Source organism: Mizuhopecten yessoensis, unplaced genomic scaffold, assembly GCF_002113885.1.
Source record: "Mizuhopecten yessoensis strain PY_sf001 unplaced genomic scaffold, ASM211388v2 scaffold10371, whole genome shotgun sequence".
Taxonomy (NCBI): Eukaryota; Metazoa; Mollusca; class Bivalvia; order Pectinida; family Pectinidae; genus Mizuhopecten; species Mizuhopecten yessoensis.
Window position 1 is genome coordinate 21,348 of NW_018408513.1, and position 23,230 is coordinate 44,577.

Below are 23,230 nucleotides of genomic sequence, written 5' to 3' on the forward strand. Positions count from 1 at the left end.
TTTGGATCGTTCCAAAACCGTGGAGCTGTCAGTATGCTTGGTTTGTAGGATAAGGGAAGCAACTCGTAGAATAGAATATGGGGATGGACGGGAGATTTTAGTAATATTAACATTTATGGAAGATAATTTAACTTTGTCTTTCTAGCGTACTTTTGGTGGTACTTTTGGTGTTTCAGACAATAGAGTTTGACTTTAGAATCATTGATTCATAGAGCCTAGTGATCAGAATAATTCTAGATCTATATTTTATCCATTTGCTAATCCTATATTAATTCATATAGAGTTGGGATTTTATAGTATTCATTCATTGGCACTTGGTTCATTTCTGTTATTAGCTAAACTACAGTAGGGATAAATAGACTTGTTTTGTCCCCTACATATATCAGAAAGTTCTGGTATCCAGGGTTCAGACATAGTTCTACCTTTATTGTACATCATATTTATGAGAGAATTTGGAGAGTCTGTAGAATTGTTGTATCTGCAGGTATCTGTGTAATTTGATGTTGGGTTCCTTAATAAACGGTAACCGTAAAGGTGTGCGTAAACTTATCTTATGCTTTCTGGTTCTTCTTTAGTTACTTAGAACTAGTCAGTCATTAGGTACTTGGTTTGGAAATACCATATAATTTCCTGGGGGCTTGTCATAAGCATTTAGTAACAGTTTAGAATAGTCGTGCTCTCCATGTAAAGGGTTGAGCCAGGGGCGAAGACCGTTACAGTATTGTGGTCGCGACATCGGCAACCTTAATCTAACGTCGGGATGACGTTTTTTCCAGACGTAATACCGACGTCTGCAACTGACATCGTTACGCCGTCTGGTTTAGGTCGTACCCCAACTTATGCATATTAAATAAATATTGAAATGCATGTTATTTAAAATTATGAATATTAACTAACAATTGAAATACATGTTATTAAAGTGTGTCACTGTTACAGGATCATGCTTAACAAACCGTAGTCTTAAAATGATACGTTTACGAATTGAAAATGTGGACACTTTAATTCGCTCAAGACAAACCGTTTATCTCCCTTTATTTGTGTTTCCTCTCCAATAGGGGTTACTACAAATAACGAAAACAAATTAATAATATGCATTAATATTACTTTGCACGTAGTTCATTTTGAATTGGAAAAAAACCCCAAATGTATGGTCGATTGTATTTAAATATATTTACGTACATTTACATTTCGATAATGGAAATATTGCGCGCGATTTTCTACTTCCGGTTCTTTGTTCGTTGACCATCACAGACCACGACTGACCAGTGAATCAGCTATAATATATTACCATTTTTCTCCGCTGTTCCCCCACTTTTTACAAACTTCAAGGTATATAACCCTTCTAATTTTTGTGTTTTTTAATTAATTACCGCAACTTAGCCTAGTGTGACCACTAACACGTGTTTTATTTGTGTTTGTTTACATGCATGTCGTTGAATGCATTATTGACGAGTTCAGAATTGACTGCTCTCGCGCGTACCGCGTAAAGTGAACTGGCATTTGCTATTACTGTAATAATTTAGCCATCATAATGAAATCATATGACTTTGCTGAGTTAGGTTCGGACTAGTTTCCAATAACTTCAATATTCTTTCAAATACTGCAGTATGTTCTACGTGACAGTTTTGTAATCGCCTGGCGATCGAGCTCCATGGCATGTGCATCGTTCAACTTCAACTCTATATGGCAGTATCATTGAGTATCTATATATGGTCGACTATGATTGATTCCTGTGCATAGTTCTGTACGTATTTGTTAATTTTGATGGTGAATAGTGTCGCTCTGAGTAAATGGATGGTTCTATAAATAGGCATAATATAGTCTTCGTAACATCGAGAAGGGACGTAAGTCGTAAATTAGGTCTATATAATATATATATACATTTTTGTATATAGCTTACTAGCTTGAGATAGGTATGCAGAATTCGATACACAAACTATATAATTTTAAGTATTAGGTCTTTTGAATGTTTAACATTTCCCATAATAATTGGTGACAATCAAATCATAATGTACATATTAATGTCCCAGGTAGTGAGGTGTATAACTTGTTTATCTTGATATCATACTTTAACAATTGAGAATTTAATTTGTAACATGATGAATTATAGTTATTCTTTACAAAATAATTTTATGTGCATATGCACAGCTCATTTAACTTGTCAATTATAAAATTAGTGCTTTAATTTATAAATACGACTTTAAAGTATATTAAATTAAATGGATATCTTCTAATGACATACATTTAGCAGCATGGAAGCTGATAAATACAAACAAAAACAATTTCAGAATCTGAAATTGTTTAAAGTTGTGCTTGGTAAGACTCTAATGTTTTATACATTTCATATACTGTTTATATTAATACATTTTTGAGTGTCAGATATATTCCTTCTTGTGGCTTTTTTGGCAAAATGTACATATAAGTTTCAGAATGTATTGATATGTTTTAATATTGTAAAACAATTTATTCATGTCGTAACATTTATCATATTTTATTAAGATTAATTGATTTAATTGCAGATGCTGTAGTACGTACTATGCGATGCACAGAAACTACAGCAGTGACCGCCATGTCTGTAGCCTTGAAGTATGCCCCAGAAAGGAGAGGAGGTGGTGGAAGGAAGGAGGCTGATGGGGAGCTGCTACTTTCCTAATAAAAACATTGTCATGACACTGAAATAAATTGTTTTTGTTGATTAATCATGTTTATTACCGGATACGTACATTTATGCAACAGGACATTTTGATTTAGGATAACATTACGTCACAACAACGTTGTATAAACGTTACATATACGTTATATATACGTCATATCACAACGTCTTCACAACGTCGAAAAAGACGTCTAGAAAACTTTCACTGACAACCTTACCACAACCAAATCCCAATGTCAGAAACTGACCTGATGGCAAGGTTGTTACAACGTCATGTGCCCACTGGGTTACTACGAGTAATACAGTCATCAACCTATCAAACCATCACCTTACAGAACCAGAGCATGCTCTTCTTACTAAGGGTCTTAATTTTTGTCCGATCCCCAAAAGCCCCAACAATGCAGAGCTGATCGAAGACATGGACAGATTTTACAGGCTACTTTGGCTACGCGTGTACTTGGATAACGACCGTGACCCAGATGATGTAGAGGATACTCCTTCAGAAGAGTCTCCCGTCGCACTCCTGATCAATCCATTCAAACATAAAAGTAAATGGAACCCTCCTCCTAGCAGAGTACCTGCTCTCGAAGCGTTCATCAGTGCAGTGAAGGAGGCAGTAGCCGTCCACTTAAACAACACGCAGACAACCAAGGACAATCTGTCCCCTCTGGAACGCCAGGCACTCAAATCCCTGAAAGATAATTCGGACATTGTCATCAAGCCAGCGGACAAAAGCTGTGCAGTTGTTATAATGAACAGGGAGGACTACATCCAAGAGGCCAATTGGCAACTCTCCAACGAGACATTTTATCGTAAGGTCGATAGTGACCTGACGCACGTACACGCGCAGCAGGTTAATAATACCATCAATGGAATTTTACAGAAGGGTGATATTGACAACGATACTGCAAAATTCCTGCGCCCCGACAACCATCAAGCAGGAAAGTTTTATCTTCTTCCTAAAATTCACAAACCTGGGAACCCTGGTAGACCCATCATTAACTCGATCAACCACCCGACAGAAAATTTCCCAGTTTGTTGACTTCCACCTCCGTCTATTCGTGGAACATTTACCATCCTTTTTAAAAGACACCACAGACTATCTAAACAAAACACCTGACAAGAACTTACAGAAGGACCTTGTTATTTACGATGGAATTGTCCTCACACTTAACAACTTTACATTCAATGAGGATAACTACATACAAGTTAGCGGTACAGCCATGGGTACTAAGATGGCCCCCTCATATGCCAATGTTTTTATGGGACATCTTGAAGCCAATCTGCTCCAATTAAGCCATTTAGCTGGTTGAGATTTATCGATGACGTTGGAAATCAAATAGACATCGGGTCGCGACTCCCTTGACGAGTTTATTGAGTACGCTAAAGCGTTCCATGCTACAATCAAATTCACAGTGGATATCTCCACGGAGAGCAACACATTTTTGGACACCAGTTCCACTCTGATTGATGGTAAGATTAGTACGGACCTCCAATGTAAACCTACTGACACACACCAGTATCTCCACCCATCCAGTTGTCACCCCTCGCACACCACCAAAAAGCATACTCTACTCCCCAAGCTCTGCGCATCAGGCGTATTATTTCAGATGACATCATCTTTGAATGCAGATGTTCAGAGTTAAAGTCCCATCTTCTTGGCAGAGGATACAAATCTACTTTGATAGAACGGGAAATAGACAAAGTGAGGGTACTGGACAGGGCAAGTCTGCTTGCATGTATACAAAGTCAGACCCCAAACACAAAGGGTACCTTGTGTAGTCATGTTCCACCCAGACATGCCGCCACTTCCATCTATCTTGAAAGAGCACTGGCGCATCATCAAATCTTCAGCGAAACTTAGGCAGATATTTCCAGAGTCTCCTATACTGGCATATCGTAGACCTAAAAACATTAGAGATCTTGTGGTAAGCAGCAAGCTACCTACACCTAACCATGCTGCGGCAAAAGGCTCTTTCAATACCTGTTACAAGAAGGTGTGCAAACTCTGTCCATACATGCGCTCCACAGATACATTTCAATGTACAATCAACGGCAAAGTGTATCACATACTACAAACACTGACATGCACATCAGTCAATGTGGTGTACCTTATTACCTGCAAAAAATGCAATTTACAGTACGTGGGCGAGACCTGCACCCAGCTCAATTTCAGAATCAACAACCACCGCTGCTCCATCAAGCAGAACAAACCAGACTTCTCTGTGGCAAGGCATTTTAATATGCCTAGCCACAGTTGGAAAGACATGCAGGTGGTTGCCATAGGTCATTGGCCTACATGGGACAAAACGAGATGACGTACAAAAGAACGGTTTTGGATCACCAATCTAGAAACCCGCGAGGTATGAACGAACGATAGGCGGTTGCCATCAGCTCGTTTTCCTTCCAGGGGGCATTTGACCTAATGGTGCATTACTGCACAGTTGGTCTGCTATCTCGCCCGCCTGCTGCTGCATGTCAGTGTGTGTGACCAACAGCCGTTGTCAGATTAATTTTACAGATTTATACAGTATCTTAACCATTTCATCTACTTATTCCTCCTGCACTCACTTATTTGATAATTACATGCATTATTCCTGCAAACCGAATGGGGCGACTATGTGTGAACCCCTCTGCTGTGACTGTTAAATCCACTGCAGCATTGAGAGGCGACTAATGTAGGCAGTCCGTAGGAAATTGAGATTTTTTCACATTTACCAGATTCCAACGTGCACATGTTCCACGTTTTTGATATCTCTTCCCTTCTTTCTGGTGCTCATCTCTCGTTGACTCATTTTATGTGATAGTGCATCTTGCACAAGAATAGGTCCTCTACATATATTAAATAGTTAAAGAGTTTTCTATAGGGATTCTTCTCCGATTTTGGTTATCATTTGGCTGGTCGTCGTTGTGTTTCATCGGGCGAGTCGTCTTAGTGCACTTTCGCTATAGAGCAGAGCCAGCCAGCGTTCTGATATTTAGACTATTAGCGTTCCTTGTCCGCGATGCTCTCAGCTTAATTGCTGCCTTCGGCTGTCTTTAGCCGAGGGGACTATTGGTTTTATATATTAAAGCTATATTTTCAATTATAGTATATCAGTTCTATCTTCTTGTAATATGATGTACATGTAACTGTTCTGTTTCACTGTGTCTTGATAAAGGAGCGGATCGCTCCAAAAATTTGACAACCTAAACTTGTCCACAATATTGGAATTACTTCTTTGCCCCATATAATATATATTTAATATAGGTATTAGAAGGTAGAGATGAAAACGACTGGCAAATGTCATTCCATCCTCCGAAGTGTGTCACCATCACAATAACAAGAAAGCGGAAGCCAGTCAGTGTCACTTACCACCTACATGGCTATGACTTAGAAATTGTAACAGACAGCAAATCCTTGCGAATCAAACATCAGCCGACTAAAACTACCACAGAGGAGAGTGAAGATAGGAAGTCTACCAGTATTCCTTTTTTCCCAGATCCACCAAGGAATGGAATAAACTCCCAGAAGAGGTAGCAATACTGGATGAGTTTCGGGCCAAGCTCAACACCATTGCTTGGCCGCTCAGCATCCGCTAGACTATAGCAACCTCTGAACCTGTATGTAGTTTTAACATAACTGTTTTTAACCATTTGGGGAAGCCTCCTGTTTTATCAATCATGCTCCGAGTCAATTTACACTCCAGTATTAGGAGATTGACTCGATACCGGAAGAAGAAGCCAAAGCTGCAAGATCTGTTGGATTCCTAAAGAGTTGTCCAATACTCCTTTGATTTACCCAGTATGACAAATGCAAGACATTCCCCTTATACAACAGTGTTGCAGTACAATCAATGAGATCCTCATTTAATTGTTATAGCTTCAACATGTTCAACAGCTGCATTTTCTGTGCCAGAAGGAGCATCATTCGCAATCTGGTCACAATATATCGATCAGGATCATGATGTAGGTTGATCGAGCAAGTGTTCCTTTGGTGACATCAGAAGCTTAACTTTCACACACTCTAGCTGGTGTAGAGGAACACCTCAGCTGTGCTGTGCATTGAAAGTAAAATAATAGGGGATCAATAGTTGTCTGATGAGCAGTGTTGAAGAAAATTTATTATTTTTATGTCTGGGAAAACTGATACTTTATTATAATCATGATATATATGTTTTCTGTATCTTTCTATGTTGAAAATTCTGAAGTTGCATTGTTCTATCTAAAGGTACAGAGGGACAGAAAAAAGTTAAAAAACAAGGTGGCAAGATCTGGACATGATACAGATAGAATATAAAAAAAGAATAAAGAGACTTTTGTGAGATTCAGATTTGAAACATTTGATTATTCCTATGCTAGTTTGCTACTGATAGATGTGTAGGCTTGGGTCATCTACATGTATTTTGGAATATCATAAATATATATCCCTGCTTTGAATGTTTTGACAAACAGATACCTGTATATTAAAAATTTGTGTTTTATATACCTATGATATATATGAAATTTTACACAACATAGTATTTATTCAATATAATAATCTTTTCTTACAGTGACCATAAACAAAGTGCCTTTCCAGAAAGTTGAGATGGACTAGCAGGCCTTACTTGATTTTACTTGACAACACGAAAGGATGGCTGGTGAAGGAAGATTTAACCGGAGTGGTCTCCCCATGTTCCATCTGCGGCGGATTGGACCACCTGCTACAAAGCATGGGGTGGCTGATATCATGGAGTAAGTTTCTGACGAGACTTGAATGGTTAATTACTGCAATAGCTTTACACAGATGTAGTTTTGCTTAAACTTTGCTACTTGCGTGTACACCGAAAAGATTGCTATTACCTCAAAAGTCATGTACTCTAGAGTATTCAATTGGACAAAGTCAATAATTTACTAAGTTAGAAAATAAAATATCTGGAATTAATAATTTAGATTAAATGCAGCATGCAAAATTCAGTTTCTCACAAACTGCTTTATTCTGAAAAGGGCACAGGTATCTTGTGCTGATTTTTAATTTGAACCCAAAACAGTTTGTATCTTTTGAATATACTTTGAAATGAAAATTTGATATTGAAACATGGTTTTGTTTTTTAGTTTCTTTGAAGTTACTACAATGATTGGAAAAAGTGCTCAATCCCACTATGTGATTGATTCAGCATCAGATATGCGTCGTTTGTACATCTCCCGGAACCATGCCAGAGTTGTGACACGAACACCCAGCAACGATCACAAGCTGTTTGATGACAGCATGAATGGGATGTTCATCAATAACTTAAAAATTGTTCGTAAGTAGATGTTCTTTTCAGATACTTCAGTATTCTCATATATATATATGGAATTGGCGCATTGCTAGTTGCTGTAAAACTAAAGTAACAGTGTTTATCCTTTCAGAGAATTTAGGAGAGGTGTAAACTCCATTAATTTTATGAAATTTGGCCAAAACACTGTAGGAGGAGTTGTCTAGAAAGCGTTGTGTCTACAGTCATGTTCCAGAGTTTTCAAATTCCGTGGCAATATGTGTCGCATTTTAAAAGTTTCATTTTTATAATTTAAATCATTTATTTTAATTACAGACAGTGTTGTGTTGAGTGAAGGGGACAGGGTGACATTTGGCCATCCTCAGGGTGCTAAAGTCCCAGGAGGTGTAAGGAAACTCCAACCTGACTCAGAATATCAGTTCTTGGTATGTTTGAATTAATGATTAACCATTCAGTGGACTTTCTTGTTTAAAGAAGTATTGAGAAAAATTCATAAGATGCCTTTTTAAATGATCTTATATATATGCTCAATATTGAAGATAGACGAACATAACAGATTTTCATATTTAAATGAATGCAGCAGAAAATTTATGAGTTGCACATTTAAAAATATTCTTAATATTCAATATTGAAGATACTTGTACATGTACACTGTCCTATGTCAGATCCACTGATCCAGAATTGACAACTCAATAAACAAAAACTTTTTGTATATTTTCAAATATATTTTCAAATTCAGTGAGCAACATGTAAGATGAATCTAAATCTAACTCATAAACCATACCTACAGACTAATCTGGCAAAAAAAATGGAATATTGCAGTTAGGAATTTTAGGTCACCTGAGACAAAATCTCAAGTGACCTATTGCGATCACCTTTTGTCCGTCGTCCGTCCGTAAACAATTTACATTTTCGACTTCTTCTTCAAAACCCCTGAACCAATTTCAATGAAATTTTGCAGAAACCTTCCATGGCCAAAGGTCAACAAAAATAGTTGCCGGTTTGGTCCGCGACCCCATGGAGCCTGAGGGGCCAAAAAGAATCAAATTGACTAAAATTTCAAAAATCTTCTTCTCAAGACCCAGATATGGTAGAATCAAATACTCTTCATAGATGAAAGGGTCTTAAGGTGCTCTACCTAAATTGTGAATTTTATGACCCTGGGGTCTCACTTTTCCCCCTGGGGAGGGGGTAAACTTTACTAGAGTTTATATAGGGAAGCACATTTTGGACCAACATTTGTTTAATTTCCATTGGAAGTAATTCAATTTAGGTTAGCATTATCAGTATTGGATAGCAGTTTGATGGGATGCACATATGAGCCCTGACTGACCCCCCCGGGGCTGATGGGAGGGGCCAAAAAGGGTTGAATTGAATGAAATTTCAAAAATCTTCGATTTCTCAAGACCCAGATATGGTAGAATCAAACACTCTTCATAGATGGAAAGGTCTTAAGGTGCTCTACCTAAATTGTGAATTTTATGACCCTGGGGTCTTACGTTTACCCCTGGGGAGGGGGTAAACTTTACTATAGTTTATATAGTGAAATCACATTTTGGACCAACATTTGTTTAATTTCCATTGGAAGTAATTAAATTTAGGTTAGCATTATCAGTATTGGGTAGCAGTTTGATGGTATACACATATGAGCCTTGACTGACCCCCCGGGGCTGATGGGAGGGGCCAAAAAGGATCAAATTGACTGAAATTTCAAAAATCTTCTTCGATTTCTCAAGACCAAGATATGGTAGAATCAAACACTCTTCATAGATGGAAGGGTCTTAAGGTGCTCTACCTAAATTGTGAATTTTATGACCCTGGGGTCTTACGTTTACCCCTGGGGAGGGGGTAAACTTTACTATAGTTTGTATAGTGAAATCACATTTTGGACCAACATTTGTTTAATTTCCATTGGAAGTAATTAAATTTAGGTTAGCATTATCAGTATTGGGTAGCAGTTTGATGGTATACACATATGAGCCTTGACTGACCCCCCGGGGCTGATGGGAGGGGCCAAAAAGGATCAAATTGACTGAAATTTCAAAAATCTTCTTCGATTTCTCAAGACCAAGATATGGTAGAATCAAACACTCTTCATAGATGGAAGGGTCTTAAGGTGCTCTACCTAAATTGTGAATTTTATGACCCTGGGGTCTTACGTTTACCCCTGGGGAGGGGGTAAACTTTACTATAGTTTATATAGTGAAATCACATTTTGGACCAACATTTGCTTAATTTTCATTGGAAGTAATTCAATTTGGGTTAGCATTATTAGTATTGGATAGCAGTTTGATGGTATGCACATATAAGCCCCGACTGACCCCCCCAGGGCTGATGGGTGGGGCCAAAAAGGGTTGAATTGACTGAAATTTAAAAAAAAACTTCTCAAAGACCCAGATATATATATGGTAGAATCAAACACTCTTCATAGATGGAAGGGTCTTAAGGTTTATGACCCTAGGGTCTCACGTTTCCCCCCTGGGGAAAGGGGGGGGGGGGGGGGGCAAAATTTAATATGGTTTATAATGGCAAATGATACTTTGAATATTACATGTTGATAACTTGATTGGAATTATAACCCTGAGTTGACAGTTTGATACTTTGAAAATTTTGAGCCAGCCCTACGCCCAAGGGGTGTAGGGTGGGGCCCAAAGGAGTCAGTGTGCTAAAATTTCTTCATTTTCCTTGTTTAGAATCAGAGGTGCTAGTTTCAAATACTCTTTAGTCTTAAATCTGTATGCTAGATATTGAATAAGGTGGTTTTATTGTTTTTTGTCACTGAATAATATTTCTGTTCGTGTTAAAAACAAAATCAACTCTCTGTATAAATATATCAGGTGACCATTAAGGCCCATGGGCCTCTTGTTAATATTTAAAGGAAATAACTGTTTTATGTACAATGCTTATTATATATTTTACATTGATATTTTGCAGTTTGAAAAATGTAACTGTGCAGGCCAGATGATAGTGAGTAATGTGAGTATACACAAAGACTGATGCCAGTCAGAGCCTACGAGTTCTGTAGTACATTTTGAAGCCTTCCATTCCCCAAAGCCTATGTCTTTAATTTTTAGCTCCCCTGCCCGAAGGGCAAGAGAGCTTATGTCATGGCACTATGCCTGTCGTCTGTTGTAAGTCATCCGTCCTCAGTTAACCTTTCCTTTAAATGACTTCTTCTGAAGAAAGGACGGGCCAAGAGTCATGATATTTGGCTGAAAGCTTCGTTGGTAAGAGCCCAACAAAGTTTGAAAATGAAAAAGACCTCAACATACTTTCAAGGTCACAGGGGTCAAATATGTCAAACGCTTCAAACAACTTCTGAAGAAAAACTGAAAGGTATAGAATCTTCATATTTGGCTGATAGCTTCGTTTGGTTGAGCCTGACATATTTTGAGAATGAAAATAGCCTTGACATACTTTCATGGTCACATGGGTCATATGTGTTGAACACTTTAAACGATTTCCTCTGAAGAACTGAAAGGTATAGAGTCTTAACATTTGGCTGGTAGCTTCTTTTGGTGGACCCCAACAAAGTTTGAGAACAAAAATAACCTTGATCTACTTTCAAGGTCATATGGGTCAAATATGTCAAACATCTACCTACCCTGGATTTGTGTGCCTACCCTAAAGTTTTTATTGGCATTTTAGTTATATCCGCACTGTTAAAGTCAGAAATCCTGCTCTTTATAAGCATAGTAAAAATATTTTCCAAATTAAAAAATAATGACTAAGTACTTACATTATTTTTTCTGTCAGGATGATAAGGGAAACACAACTAATATTTTTTTGCCTTACATTAATCACTCTTGTTGGCTAGGAATGTTAATGCGCTGATTTCACGATCTTAATGTGGGAAGAAGAAGACCCCAAAGGATCAGGGAATCAAACCTCGGCTGCCTTGGTGAAAGGCGAGTGTGTTGGCCACTGTGCCACCCGATTAACCGAAAAGCCATATAAAACCCCTACATATTCCTCAAACAATAAGCTGATATTAATATATGATTGGTTTTGCAGAGACCTTCAGGTAGTGGCTGCAACTTTGTTGTTCCTGAAGTTCCGGTGCATGCTGGAAGATCAAGTTCCAAGAAGCGAGACAGAAACACCACCCAAACACTCACAACTGAGGATGTCCGCAAACTTGTAAGCATTAGAATACATGTTTTTTATCTGATCAGTCTTGTGAAAAGAAAAACTTATTGGAGAATATCTCACATGGCCACAACTGTAAGCTGATGCTTTGCTGCTGCATCCATCTATTTTCATATTTTTGACATTTTCATAAAAAATATTGCTGGACCAGAAGTGATCAAAGTATGTTAAACCTATCTGAACTGAACTTCAGTGGCATCAATAACTGTTTGGCCTAGTAGAAAGTCTGTTTTTACAGGTTTCTAATAAATAAGGTTCGGTCAAAACATTTCTGCCTGTAATGAAACATGCAGTCACGTCTATGACTGGTTATATTTCATGATTAGATTTTTAGGAAGTAAATGAGGTACGTTGTATGTAATATTGTTATCAAAGCAGAACTTTATTAAATTTTATTGGGTATAACTATTTTGTAGAAAGAAGAGTTCCAACAGCAGTCATGTAGTCCTGTATTAGCTGCCCCATCACAACCCAGCAGTTGCACACTAGCAAAATCAGAGGATCAGTCAGACTGTCCTTCTCCTCTGGCTGAAGACAATTCTACTCCTAGTGTTAGTAGTAATGAAAGCCAACAGAACAGCAATGGAGACGCTTTACACACAAACCTTGCTGAGGACTCGTCCACTGTTGCAACAGAGGAAATAGGTACAGAAACTAGTGAAACAACTGCTGCCATTGTTAATCCTATGGATGGTCCACAGAATCGTGATGATGCTGAGGACTCCTCCAGTGTGGCAACATCAGAAACTAATACGGAAACGAGTAGTACCACTAGCTTTACTACTCCCAGTGTTAGTCATAAGGAGAGTCTACCAAATCCTGATGATGCTTTAGATGCATGCCCTGCTGAGGACTCGTCCACTGCAGCGACAGAGGGAATGAGTACAGAAATTAGTGCCAGAGCTATCAGTATTAGTCACATGGAGGATCCACAGAATCATGATGATGATGCTCCACAGACATGTCCTGCTGAGGGATCATACAGTGTAGCATCAGAAGAGATGGCTACAGAGACTAGAGCTACAACAGAGCAGAAAACTGTATCCGAATTATTGGTAGAGCAGGATGAAGGGGATAATACCTCATCTGCAGAAAGAGAAATATTCCTGCAACAAGAGGAAGAACAGATTGATGCAAATCCTTCGGATAAGGATTCTGGTCCATGTGCAGAATGTCCTAGGAATAGTGGTAACCTTAGTAGAGAAGACAGTTTAGAACCACCTGTGATTGATCCTGGTAGGAATTCAGTTGACAGTGCTAGCCTATCAAAAAAGGACAGCTTTGACCTAGTTGTAAATCTTCCAAATAACGACATTCCATTATGTAGAGAAACACATACTCACATTTGTCCAAGTCCATTTAAAACAAGTACCCCAAAACCAAAAAAGACTGTACTTAATAGGCAAGTTCCAATGAAGAATGACACACATGTATATCAAGAAAAGAAATCCTCACAGACTTCAGCTATGTTAGAGAATGTAGCACAAGCAGTGCCATTAGAGAAAGTTTTACAGATGGATGCTGCCATCCAGACATCTCCTCTCGTCCCTCTTGTTGAAGAACTTTCCTACACAGATACACAACAAAGGAGACAGGGCTCTGCCGATCCAGTACAATACGAGGAAGAAGATCCTATCATGTATCATCAAGAAGGAAATACAGGTCTGGAGATGTGTGACCATGAGCCAGAACTGGAAGGGGATCCAGATATTAAATCCTGTGCAAGTCAGTCAACAGATTCGGCAGAATGTCCCACAGAAATTATTGTGCCTGACTCTATTGATTATTCAGGCATGTTTGAGGATTCTGACATGGACGACGACTTTTCGGATGATAGCATTTCAGCGTCTGTTGGTGACAACCTAAACGAAACAATAGAAGACTTGAGCAAAAGTAGAACTGAAGGAAACACTAAAGAGGTGTACATGGACACTTCGGATGTTGCGAACAAGACTGAACATGTTCCAGATGATGTGAACAAGACTGCACTTGTTATGAATGATTTGGATGAGACGGAGCCCTTTTCAGATGAACTTGACAAGACTGAAATTGTTTCCAATAGAAACAATGAAGAACTTTTGAACAAGACCTATGATATGTCTTGCAGTGATGTTGAAATGGAGGATGAGGTACAATTTGACAAGACAGAAAATGTCTCAGAAAGTTTGGTGTTTACAACGGAAGTGGACCAAACTAAAAATTTGACTGGAAGTGACTGTGATCTCAAAGTGCCACAACTGGATAAGACTGAAAATATTTCTGAGGACAATGTTAATGACGATGATGACATAGAAAAAACTGTTGTCGAGGTAAACAGGTCTGTCACACCCGATAAGGACACCTCTGAGATCAAAGAAAAAGACACTGATGTTCTTTGTGAAGATGGTGAGGTTGAAACAGATGTTATCAATCATACCTCAACACTGTCTGAACAGAAAAATACAGACAAGGCATTCAAGGATGAAGTAGCAGATCTAGAGAAGCAACAGCTCGGCATGTCAACAGTAGAACAAGACTGCAGCAAATCTGTTGATGTAGTTATGGAGCACATAGATGACATCGATGGCAAAACAAAACTCAATGAAGGTGATGAATTTGAAGATCCATTTGCTCCAATCCAGCCAGCCGAACTGATCAAGAATGAAACTGATAAACCTAGTGGAGATGACGTCAACCCCAGTGAAGACGATGTCAACCCCAGTGAAAATAATGTCAATTCGAGTGAAGATGATGTCAATCTGAATGAAGATGTCAATCCCAGTGAAGATGATGTCAATCTGAATGAAGATGATGTCAATCCGAATGAAGATGATGTCAATCCCAGTGAAAATAATGTCAATCCCTATGTAGCTGATATTGATCTTGACCAGAAACCTTACCATAACTTCAAAATATTGAAGGATATGTCCAAAAATATGTCATCTAATCAAAACAATTCTGATCTTTGCAATATTGTGGTGGATACACATGTGGAACATGAAGACAGCACAAGCACTGATCATGAGAATCATGCCATTGACAGAGATACAGCCAGGACGATAATTCCAATGGATATGGACACCTTGAACAATGACAATAGTGATAGAGCTGACCTTGACAAGAGCGAACGAAAAACTCTGAACAGATCTAGAGTGGAAGTCAACCAAGACGACAATTCCACCAGTGAAAATATTCAACAACAAGAAGAACCTGGAGATGTTACCTTGTACCCAGGATGTACCCAAATGGAAATGGCTCGTGATAATCTCAGTAATAACTTTTCTATAAGGGCAGATGAAGTGGATGGAAATGTTGTGCTGGAGATTCACGAAGGCAACATTAGTTGTGCAGTAGACACTGTAAAAGATGATATGTTCACGCCAAGCCAACCAGTAGAAAGCCTAGATCCAAATTCAACAGAGCATGCCGTAACATCAATGGATCAAGAGGAAAGAAATGGTAGTATTGTCTTGACAGAGAAGTCAGTTGCACATGCTCAAATAGGAAATTCTGACAACCAAGCAGTTCAGGAAATCAAGCAACTACTGATCAGCTGTGATGATAGTCTGCAAAAAGTATCTGGTTATGAGAATCCTAGTGTAGTTGCGTCTTCTTCTAAGAACCCTGTTGTAGGAGATACTGACACTGAGACATGGGAACAGCAGGAAGCAACATGGTCCAAAGTAAAATCAAGTGAAAAGGATGGTGATAATAAACAGTGTTTTATAGAGGATGGAAACTACATTGACGCAGGAAAACGTGAGGATATCCTAGATAAAGAAACTATAGAATGTAGTATGGATCTGTCACCTTCAGCCACTGGAAGTGTATCAGGGTTGTCCACTGTCCCAGCCACTGCTGGAAGTATATCAGGGCTGTCCACTGTCCCAGCCACTGCTGAAAGTGTATCAGGGCTGCCCACTGTCCGAGCCACTGCTGGAAGTGTATCAGGGCTGTCCACTGTCCGAGCCACTGCTGGAAGTGTATCAGCGTTGTCCACTGTCCCAGCCACTGCTGGAAGTGTATCAGGGCTGCCCACTGTCCGAGCCACTGCTGGAAGTGTATCAGGGCTGCCCACTGTCCGAGCCACTGCTGGAAGGGTATCAGGGCTGTCCACTGTCCGAGCCACTGCTGGAAGTGTATCAGGGTTGTCCACTGTCCCACATTATGCCTCTAGCAGTGATCATGATTACGTTAGTGTTAAAAAACTCACACAGAATTCCCAAGGTTATTTCAAGGTTGTGTCTGTGCAAGGCTGCTGTGATGGTTCTTTGGTTCAACAAGCTGAGGAAACAGATGATGAAAAGAGCGTGAATAGAGAACAAATTCAGCAATCTGTTTGTCAAACTTCAACTTCCGATTCTGAAGAACTCAAGGAAAGCTGTGATATAAGGAAACAGTATGATGTCAATGTTTTGAGTTCAAATCCTGACAAAAACTGTTTAGAAGAACATCAAGACATGCAAGCAGAAAATGTGGTGTCAGAACCTCAAACAAGTGTTAGGAATTACCTCCCGCCAAAGATACTGGATGATTCTCCATCAGAATGGAATATAGAGGCCAAGAAAAATGAAATGACCTCTGCAGAACAGATATTGGAGAGTTCTCCAGCAGATAGAAGTATGAAGCCCGAGACCGATGGTATAACTCCAATGGAAGAAGTTTCGGAGTGTTCCCCAGCAGATGAAAGTACGAAGACTGAGGTAGATGGTACAACTCCAACAGAAGAGATATTTGAGGCTTTTCCAACCGAGGGGAGTATGGAGACTGGGACAGGCATTGTAACCCTTGCAGAACAGAAAGTGGAGAGTTATCCGACAGATGGTAATGTGCAGGCCAAGACAGATTGTATGACCCCTGAGGAACAGATACTGGAATGTTCTCCCACAGAGGGGAGTGTGGAGGCTGAGACAGATTGTATGACCCCTGAGGAACAGATACTGGAATGTTCTCCCACAGAGGGGAGTGTGGAGACTGAGACAGATTGTATGACCCCTGAGGAACACAAGGGTTTTCAGACAGATGGGAATGTGCACACTGACACAGAATGTACCACTTCTTCCAATCATATACTTGGAGAATCTCTAACAGATGGAAGTATGGAGGCAATAACCCCTGAGGAACAGAGTCTGGAGGGTTCTAGGACAGGTGGAAGTATGGAGACTGAGGTAGATAGTATGACTCCCAAAGAAACTGTTTTAGAGCTTGAGGCTTTCCCAACAGATGGAATTATGGAGGCCAAGATGGATGGTACAAACCATGAGGAACAAATATTGGAGGGTTGTCCAGCAGAGGGGAGTGAGGAGACTGAGGCAGATGCCATGACCACTGTGGAAAAGATTCTGGAGGCTTCTATTACAGATGGAAGTATGGAGACTGAGGTGGATGATACAATTCAAACAGAAAAGATATTGAGTTCAAATGGGATTAAAGAGGCTAACACAGGCATTATGGTCCAAGCAGAACCAAAAATGGAAGATTTTCTGACAGATGGGAATATGCAGGCCAAGACAGATTGTATGACCCCTGAGAAACAGATACAGGACGATTCTCTTACAGAGGGGAGCGTGGAGACCAAGTCAGATTGTATCACTCCTACTGAACATGTACTTGAGGGCTCTCCAATAGGTGAGAGTATGGAGACTGAGTCAGATGGTATGACCCATACAGAAGAGACACTGGTGGGTTTCCCAGGAGTTGAAAGAATGAAAGCTGAAAGAGATGGTAGGAATCCTTCAGTACAGATACAAGAAGGTTTTATGACGAAGTGGAGAATGGAGCCCAAGATGGACAATATAACTGCTCTAGAACAGGAACTTAAGAATTCCCCAACAAAGGAGAGTGTAGAAGCCGAGACAGATAATGAATCTGACATTTGTGATGTCTCCAAACCTTGCTCTGCTGGTAGTACCTCACCAATTTCTAAAAACATTTGGGCCCTACAAGACTTCGGCAAGAGTATCTCGCCCCTAGCTAAGACCACAGAAAACAGCAGTGGTGAGGAAGTGTTTATGTCTCCTGCCAGCAAGAGACGGAGAGATAGAGATGATGCTTCAGACATGATTAGTTGTCTTGAGGATTCTATGATATCTGTTGACAATATTTCAGACCTTCAAGATGTCTCCATGTCCACGCAGGAGATAAAGGACATCCCTCCCGTGTTTATATTAGACAAACAATTTCTGGAAGAGAACTACGATGGAGAAGATCAAACTAATTCAAGCAAATCTATCTTGATGGACAACTGTGACAGAGAGGACCAAAAAGTTACTAGCAGCACGTTAATCACCGGACAGGTTGTTACTGAGACCAGTGTTTCGGACACTACACAGACAAAAGATCATGTAGAAAAGTTAACAACAAATGAAAAGTGTATCCTCCAGGAAAAAGGTTCTTGTGAATTATCCACAAAGAATGACCTAGTCAATCAGGAAAGCATTGTCAATGTTCATGAAAACAGAGACAACATGTTGAAGGAAATGACTTCTGGAAGGTCAAGTACAGACAATGACCAGTTTGTAGCAAATGAGGGGTCTGGAACGGAAGAGAAATTATCCAATAAAGACAAAAGTGCAGATGTTACTGGGATGGATATAGAATCTACATCAGAAGGCAATGTCAAAACAGAAAACTGTGTGACTTCAGAAGGAAGCTGTGCTGATTCCCATCAGGAAAGTTCATTGGAATTCAGCAGCTTGCCACAAACAGATAGTTACACCTCACAATTTAGTGAAAGTGACCTGGTATGTCAATGGGAAGTGGACAACCGAAAATTGAATAGTGCCAGTTCAATTGAAGGAAACACTGTTGGTGATCCAATGGATGAACTTTGCCCAGCTGATGTGTATGTGTGTGCCACCGCAGATGTGACTGCTACTGTGTCAACAAATGGGTCTGCTGTTATATCGGGTGTGTCAACAGAGGTGTCTGCTGTTGTGTCAGAATATGTTTCTGCAATTTTGTCAACAGATGTGCCAAATGTGTCTGCTGTTGTGTCAACAAATAGGTCTGCTATTGTGTCGACTGATTTGTCTGCTGTTGTGTCAACAGACACGTCTGCTGTTGTTTCAGAAGATGTACGTGTATCAGAGGATGTGTCAACTGGTGCTACAGCTGGAGTGAAAACCCATGTCGAGGAAGCAGTCCAGAATGTAGACACTAGGTCTCCAGAAGTGACTGCTAAAGAAGAGGATTTGGTTGATGAAGCAAAAGAGATCCAGCCTTCAGGACAAGAGAGTTTGTGTCCAGACACTAACAAACAATGTGCTGATGTCGTGATGAAGAAACCTTGTTGTGAGAGCATTGAAACCTTAGAGCATGATACCCAGATGGACATCAAGGATTCGTGTTCAGTGAAGACAATTGAGGAAACCGATCAGCCGTTAGTCAAATATTACAGCAGTAAACTTGCTCCAAAAAAGAGAAAGCGGACATTTTCAGATAGCACCTCTGATGATGAGAGTAACACAGGAAAGAAAAAAAGGACTGCATGGTATCAAAATGTGAAAACTACTGTGTCAAACTTTTTCAACATCAGACACAAAGTACTGTCTACCAAAAAGTCAGCCTGTACAAAACGGAAGCTGAAGAAAGAGAATATTGCCAAGATAGTTAAGCATTTCTTTTCATATAAGAAGAAACATGCAGAGTCACAGAGGATATCAGCAGATCGCACTGATGATTCACACACGATTTCTGTGGATGCATATAGTGATACTGGTAACATCGAAGGAGAAGCTGACATGGAGTGTCAGATTACTTCAAAAGAACGAGAAAATATAGACAATGCTTCTGTACAAAACACTTGTGAACATTTTTCTGAATCTAGCAATTGTGTCTCAGGTACAAACTCTGTTTTGACTTCGACAGAATCATCTGAGCAGATATCGGCTCGCCCAAAGGACAAAGAGTCTGACACAGGGTGTGAGGAACTGAAGGAAGTATCGGCTTGCTTGACAGATCTGGCTCACAAAGTGGAAAGTGAAGAATTCAAGGTGCTCTCACCTCAAAGCAGCCAAGATGAATCTTTTAAAATTCTGGATGAAAATGTGAACGAAATGATGACTGATAGTGATGGTCTACATGACGGCCTTAAGCATGAGGAGGCACCTGTAGTTGTCGATGATTGCCACATTGGAAACTTATGTATGTCAACAGAAGGTTCTCATATTGGTGCTACAGAAACTCTACAAGCATCAAGTGCCGATATGGAAATTGAAAGTGAAGAGAAAATCCAGAGTGAGGCTTCTGAACCTAGTAACCCAGAAAACAGCAGTAGCCATGGTGGTGTGGACGATCATATGTCTAATGATTCTGATGTTTCAGGACAATCCCAAGGATTCAGTCCTTGTCTCTCATCAGAATCAAGAGATGAAGGTAGCAACCATCCTGAAAACTTTGACACTCAAACTACCCAAACATCTGTGGATGACAACAAGAACATGGAGACTGATGTACAAAAGTATATGGAAGCTGATGCATGTGACATAACATCAAATGAAAACATTTTGGCAAGGTGCCAAGAAAAAGATGAGAACAGAAATATAGATTTCACCCTTGAGAAACTGTCTGCATGTTCAGAGGGTTCAGATTTATCCTTTGCTGACTCGCAAGTAGAAAATTCCGAATCTCTGCTGGCCCCGGTGGAAGCATTGGCATATTCTACAAATCAGACCCAGGCCTGTGGAGACACTGAGGAAGACCACGCGAGTAATGATTCTGATTCTGAATCACTCTTGGCTCCAGTACCTCCTGAAAAAATGGAATCATCAACCGAATGTGAGAGAAAATTGACATCAGCTTCAAACCAGGAGAGAAGAATGTCAGAACTTTCAACAAATACAGAAAATGATGACACACACCAATATTGGGATAATCACGCAGGATCTACATCTGACTCCGATTCACTGGTAGCTTCAGTTGTCCACACAGGATTGAAGTCTCCCGTGAAGGCAGTAGGAAGTTATATGAAAACAGAGAGTCAAACTCTGGCGGGGAAAAGTCTCCTCAGCAGCATCCCTATGCTGGATCCCGAGGGAAAGACATACAGCCTTAGTGACATGGACTCCTCAGACATCTCAATAATCACGCTTAGAAGTTCTGAGGAGCTGGAGTGCTGGGGAGGTAATGATTCGACAGAGGATGATGTGAAAGGCAGAAGTAATGTGCTGGACAAAAAGCAGAACGTTGGACCTAAAAACAAGTTCACCTTTATAAAAGATGAATTGGTGGAATCGCCAATACCAGTTTCTGCAGAATTTGGAAGGGACAGACAGTTTATGTCCAAGTTGTCAGCAGATAAGATAAATAGTCCAGAAATCTGTGGAAATAATTCTGAATTGTCACCAGATTACACACCTCCTGATGAAATCACCAGTGATCAGATGGATTCCATGGTAACTGTTAACAACTCAGAACAGAATACAGAGTACACAGACGTGAGCTCCATCAATTACTGTCCACTCCCCGACTTCGAGACTGATTCCTCAATAGAGATCACCGCATCTGTAGTGGAAAGAGTTCCTTTGTATGTAGCTTCTAGTAAAACTGAAATCGTGATATCTGACTCCAGTGATGAGCTACCTGAGGTTATGTTTCTGAGAGAAGAAAGGAAAAAAACAAATGTTCATGTTAAGTTCGAGTTCACAGATGAAGTGATTGTAAAACAAGAGATAGTATCACGGGGATGTGATTCTACTGGATCCACTACCAAGGACATGGACATGGGCTCAAAGCCAGTGGTACAGGCAGGCCTGGACTCACCACTACAGACTCAAAAAACCACATCATACTTGCCTGGAAGGGTTTTAAACTCACCAATGTCAGAGTTGAGCACAAATACTCCATTGTCTAGTTTAGAGGATCAGCCAGTGGATAAGAAGAAAAATTCACCAAGAAAAAGGACAAAAAAGCGATCACCTGTCAAATGTAAAGTCGAAATGCCAGAAAAGAAGCAAAATACACCGTCGAAATATAAGCGACGACCCCGAAGAAAGAAAAACAAAAGTGGAAACTTGAAGTGTTGTTATGATGACATTGAACTTATAACAGACAGTGACTCGGATGATGATGGTCCTTCAAATTCAAAGTTCTCAAGTCCAATGAAATCAGCACAGAAGAGGAGTATGCTGAACCAGATTGAGACCAGATTAGTGGGTCTCAGTCCTGCCCAAAGCTCCAGTAAATCTAATGACCTTCAGGATGACCTGGGCATCGACCTGGTGGATGACCTCCAAGTTGGCCATCAGAATGACACTGGTACAGATGAGAAAGTTTGCTACTCAGAATCAGGTTTAAAGAACATGATAAGTTGAAAGGTTCTGATTTAGACATAATCTTTATTGTTTATCTTTATTTTACATTATCTTGAAGGTCGTACACATTTAGATGTTATCTTGCATGTTGTTCACATGTAGACATTATCTTGTCAGCCATTCACAGACATCATGTAGCTATATAGGTCCTACACATTAAGACATTGTAGGTGGTACACATTAAGACATCTTGAAGGTCGTACACATTTAGACATTGTAGGTGGTACACATTAAGACATCTTGAAGGTCGTACACATTTAGACATTGTAGGTGGTACACATTAAGACATCTTGAAGGTGGTACACATTAAGACATCTTGTAGGTGGTACACATTTAGACATTGTAGGTGGTACACATTAAGACATCTTGTAGGTCATATATTTAAACTCCATCTTGTAGGTCATACGCATATAGACAATATCTTGTAGGTCATACACATTTAGATGTTATCTTGTCAGTTGGTGATATTTAAACATTATTTCTGTTATAGGCCGAGAATCATCAGTTCAAGATATTTTCAATTCTGAAGAATTTTGTGAGGATTCTTCACTGCCACCCTCCTCGTTCAGTGAAGAAGTGTTTGGGACCAACAAGGCATTAGATGCTGCCGCCACGGAAGAATCATCCCCGTCCATTGAGGGGGATGATCTGCACACAGCCATTGAGGGGGATGATATGCACACAGCCATTGAGGGGGATGATCTGCACACAGCCATTGAGAAGGACAAGGAACTGGAATCGGATAATACCACTCTCATTAAGGACAGTAAGACAAGCCAGGTGTGTTTTGTTCAGTTTTGTTAAACCATAGCTCCTATTGATTGTGAACAGTAAATGTTTGTTGATAAGATTGTGTGCCACATTGACAATAGAGTGTATAAATACGGCATTAAGAATAC

The 23,230-nt window shown here is 39.9% G+C and overlaps 1 protein-coding gene across 3 annotated transcripts in view; it reads left to right on the forward strand.

Annotated features, from left to right (window-relative positions):
- Positions 1 to 23,230, forward strand: part of LOC110460370 — a 64,420-nt gene that overhangs the window by 6,861 nt on the left and 34,329 nt on the right. The window contains exons 2-9 of one of the 3 annotated variants that reach the window (XM_021513243.1): positions 7,186 to 7,366; positions 7,727 to 7,917; positions 8,206 to 8,315; positions 10,825 to 10,866; positions 11,905 to 12,030; positions 12,456 to 16,922; positions 16,992 to 22,275; positions 22,822 to 23,111. In XM_021513243.1, the coding sequence (XP_021368918.1) occupies positions 7,266 to 7,366; positions 7,727 to 7,917; positions 8,206 to 8,315; positions 10,825 to 10,866; positions 11,905 to 12,030; positions 12,456 to 16,922; positions 16,992 to 22,275; positions 22,822 to 23,111 (10,611 nt within the window). In that variant the 5' untranslated portion in view covers positions 7,186 to 7,265. Of the gene's footprint in view, positions 1 to 7,185; positions 7,367 to 7,726; positions 7,918 to 8,205; positions 8,316 to 10,824; positions 10,867 to 11,904; positions 12,031 to 12,455; positions 22,276 to 22,821; positions 23,112 to 23,230 lie in introns of all 3 variants that reach the window. The other 2 variants (XM_021513242.1, XM_021513241.1) reach the window with 2 other exon arrangements.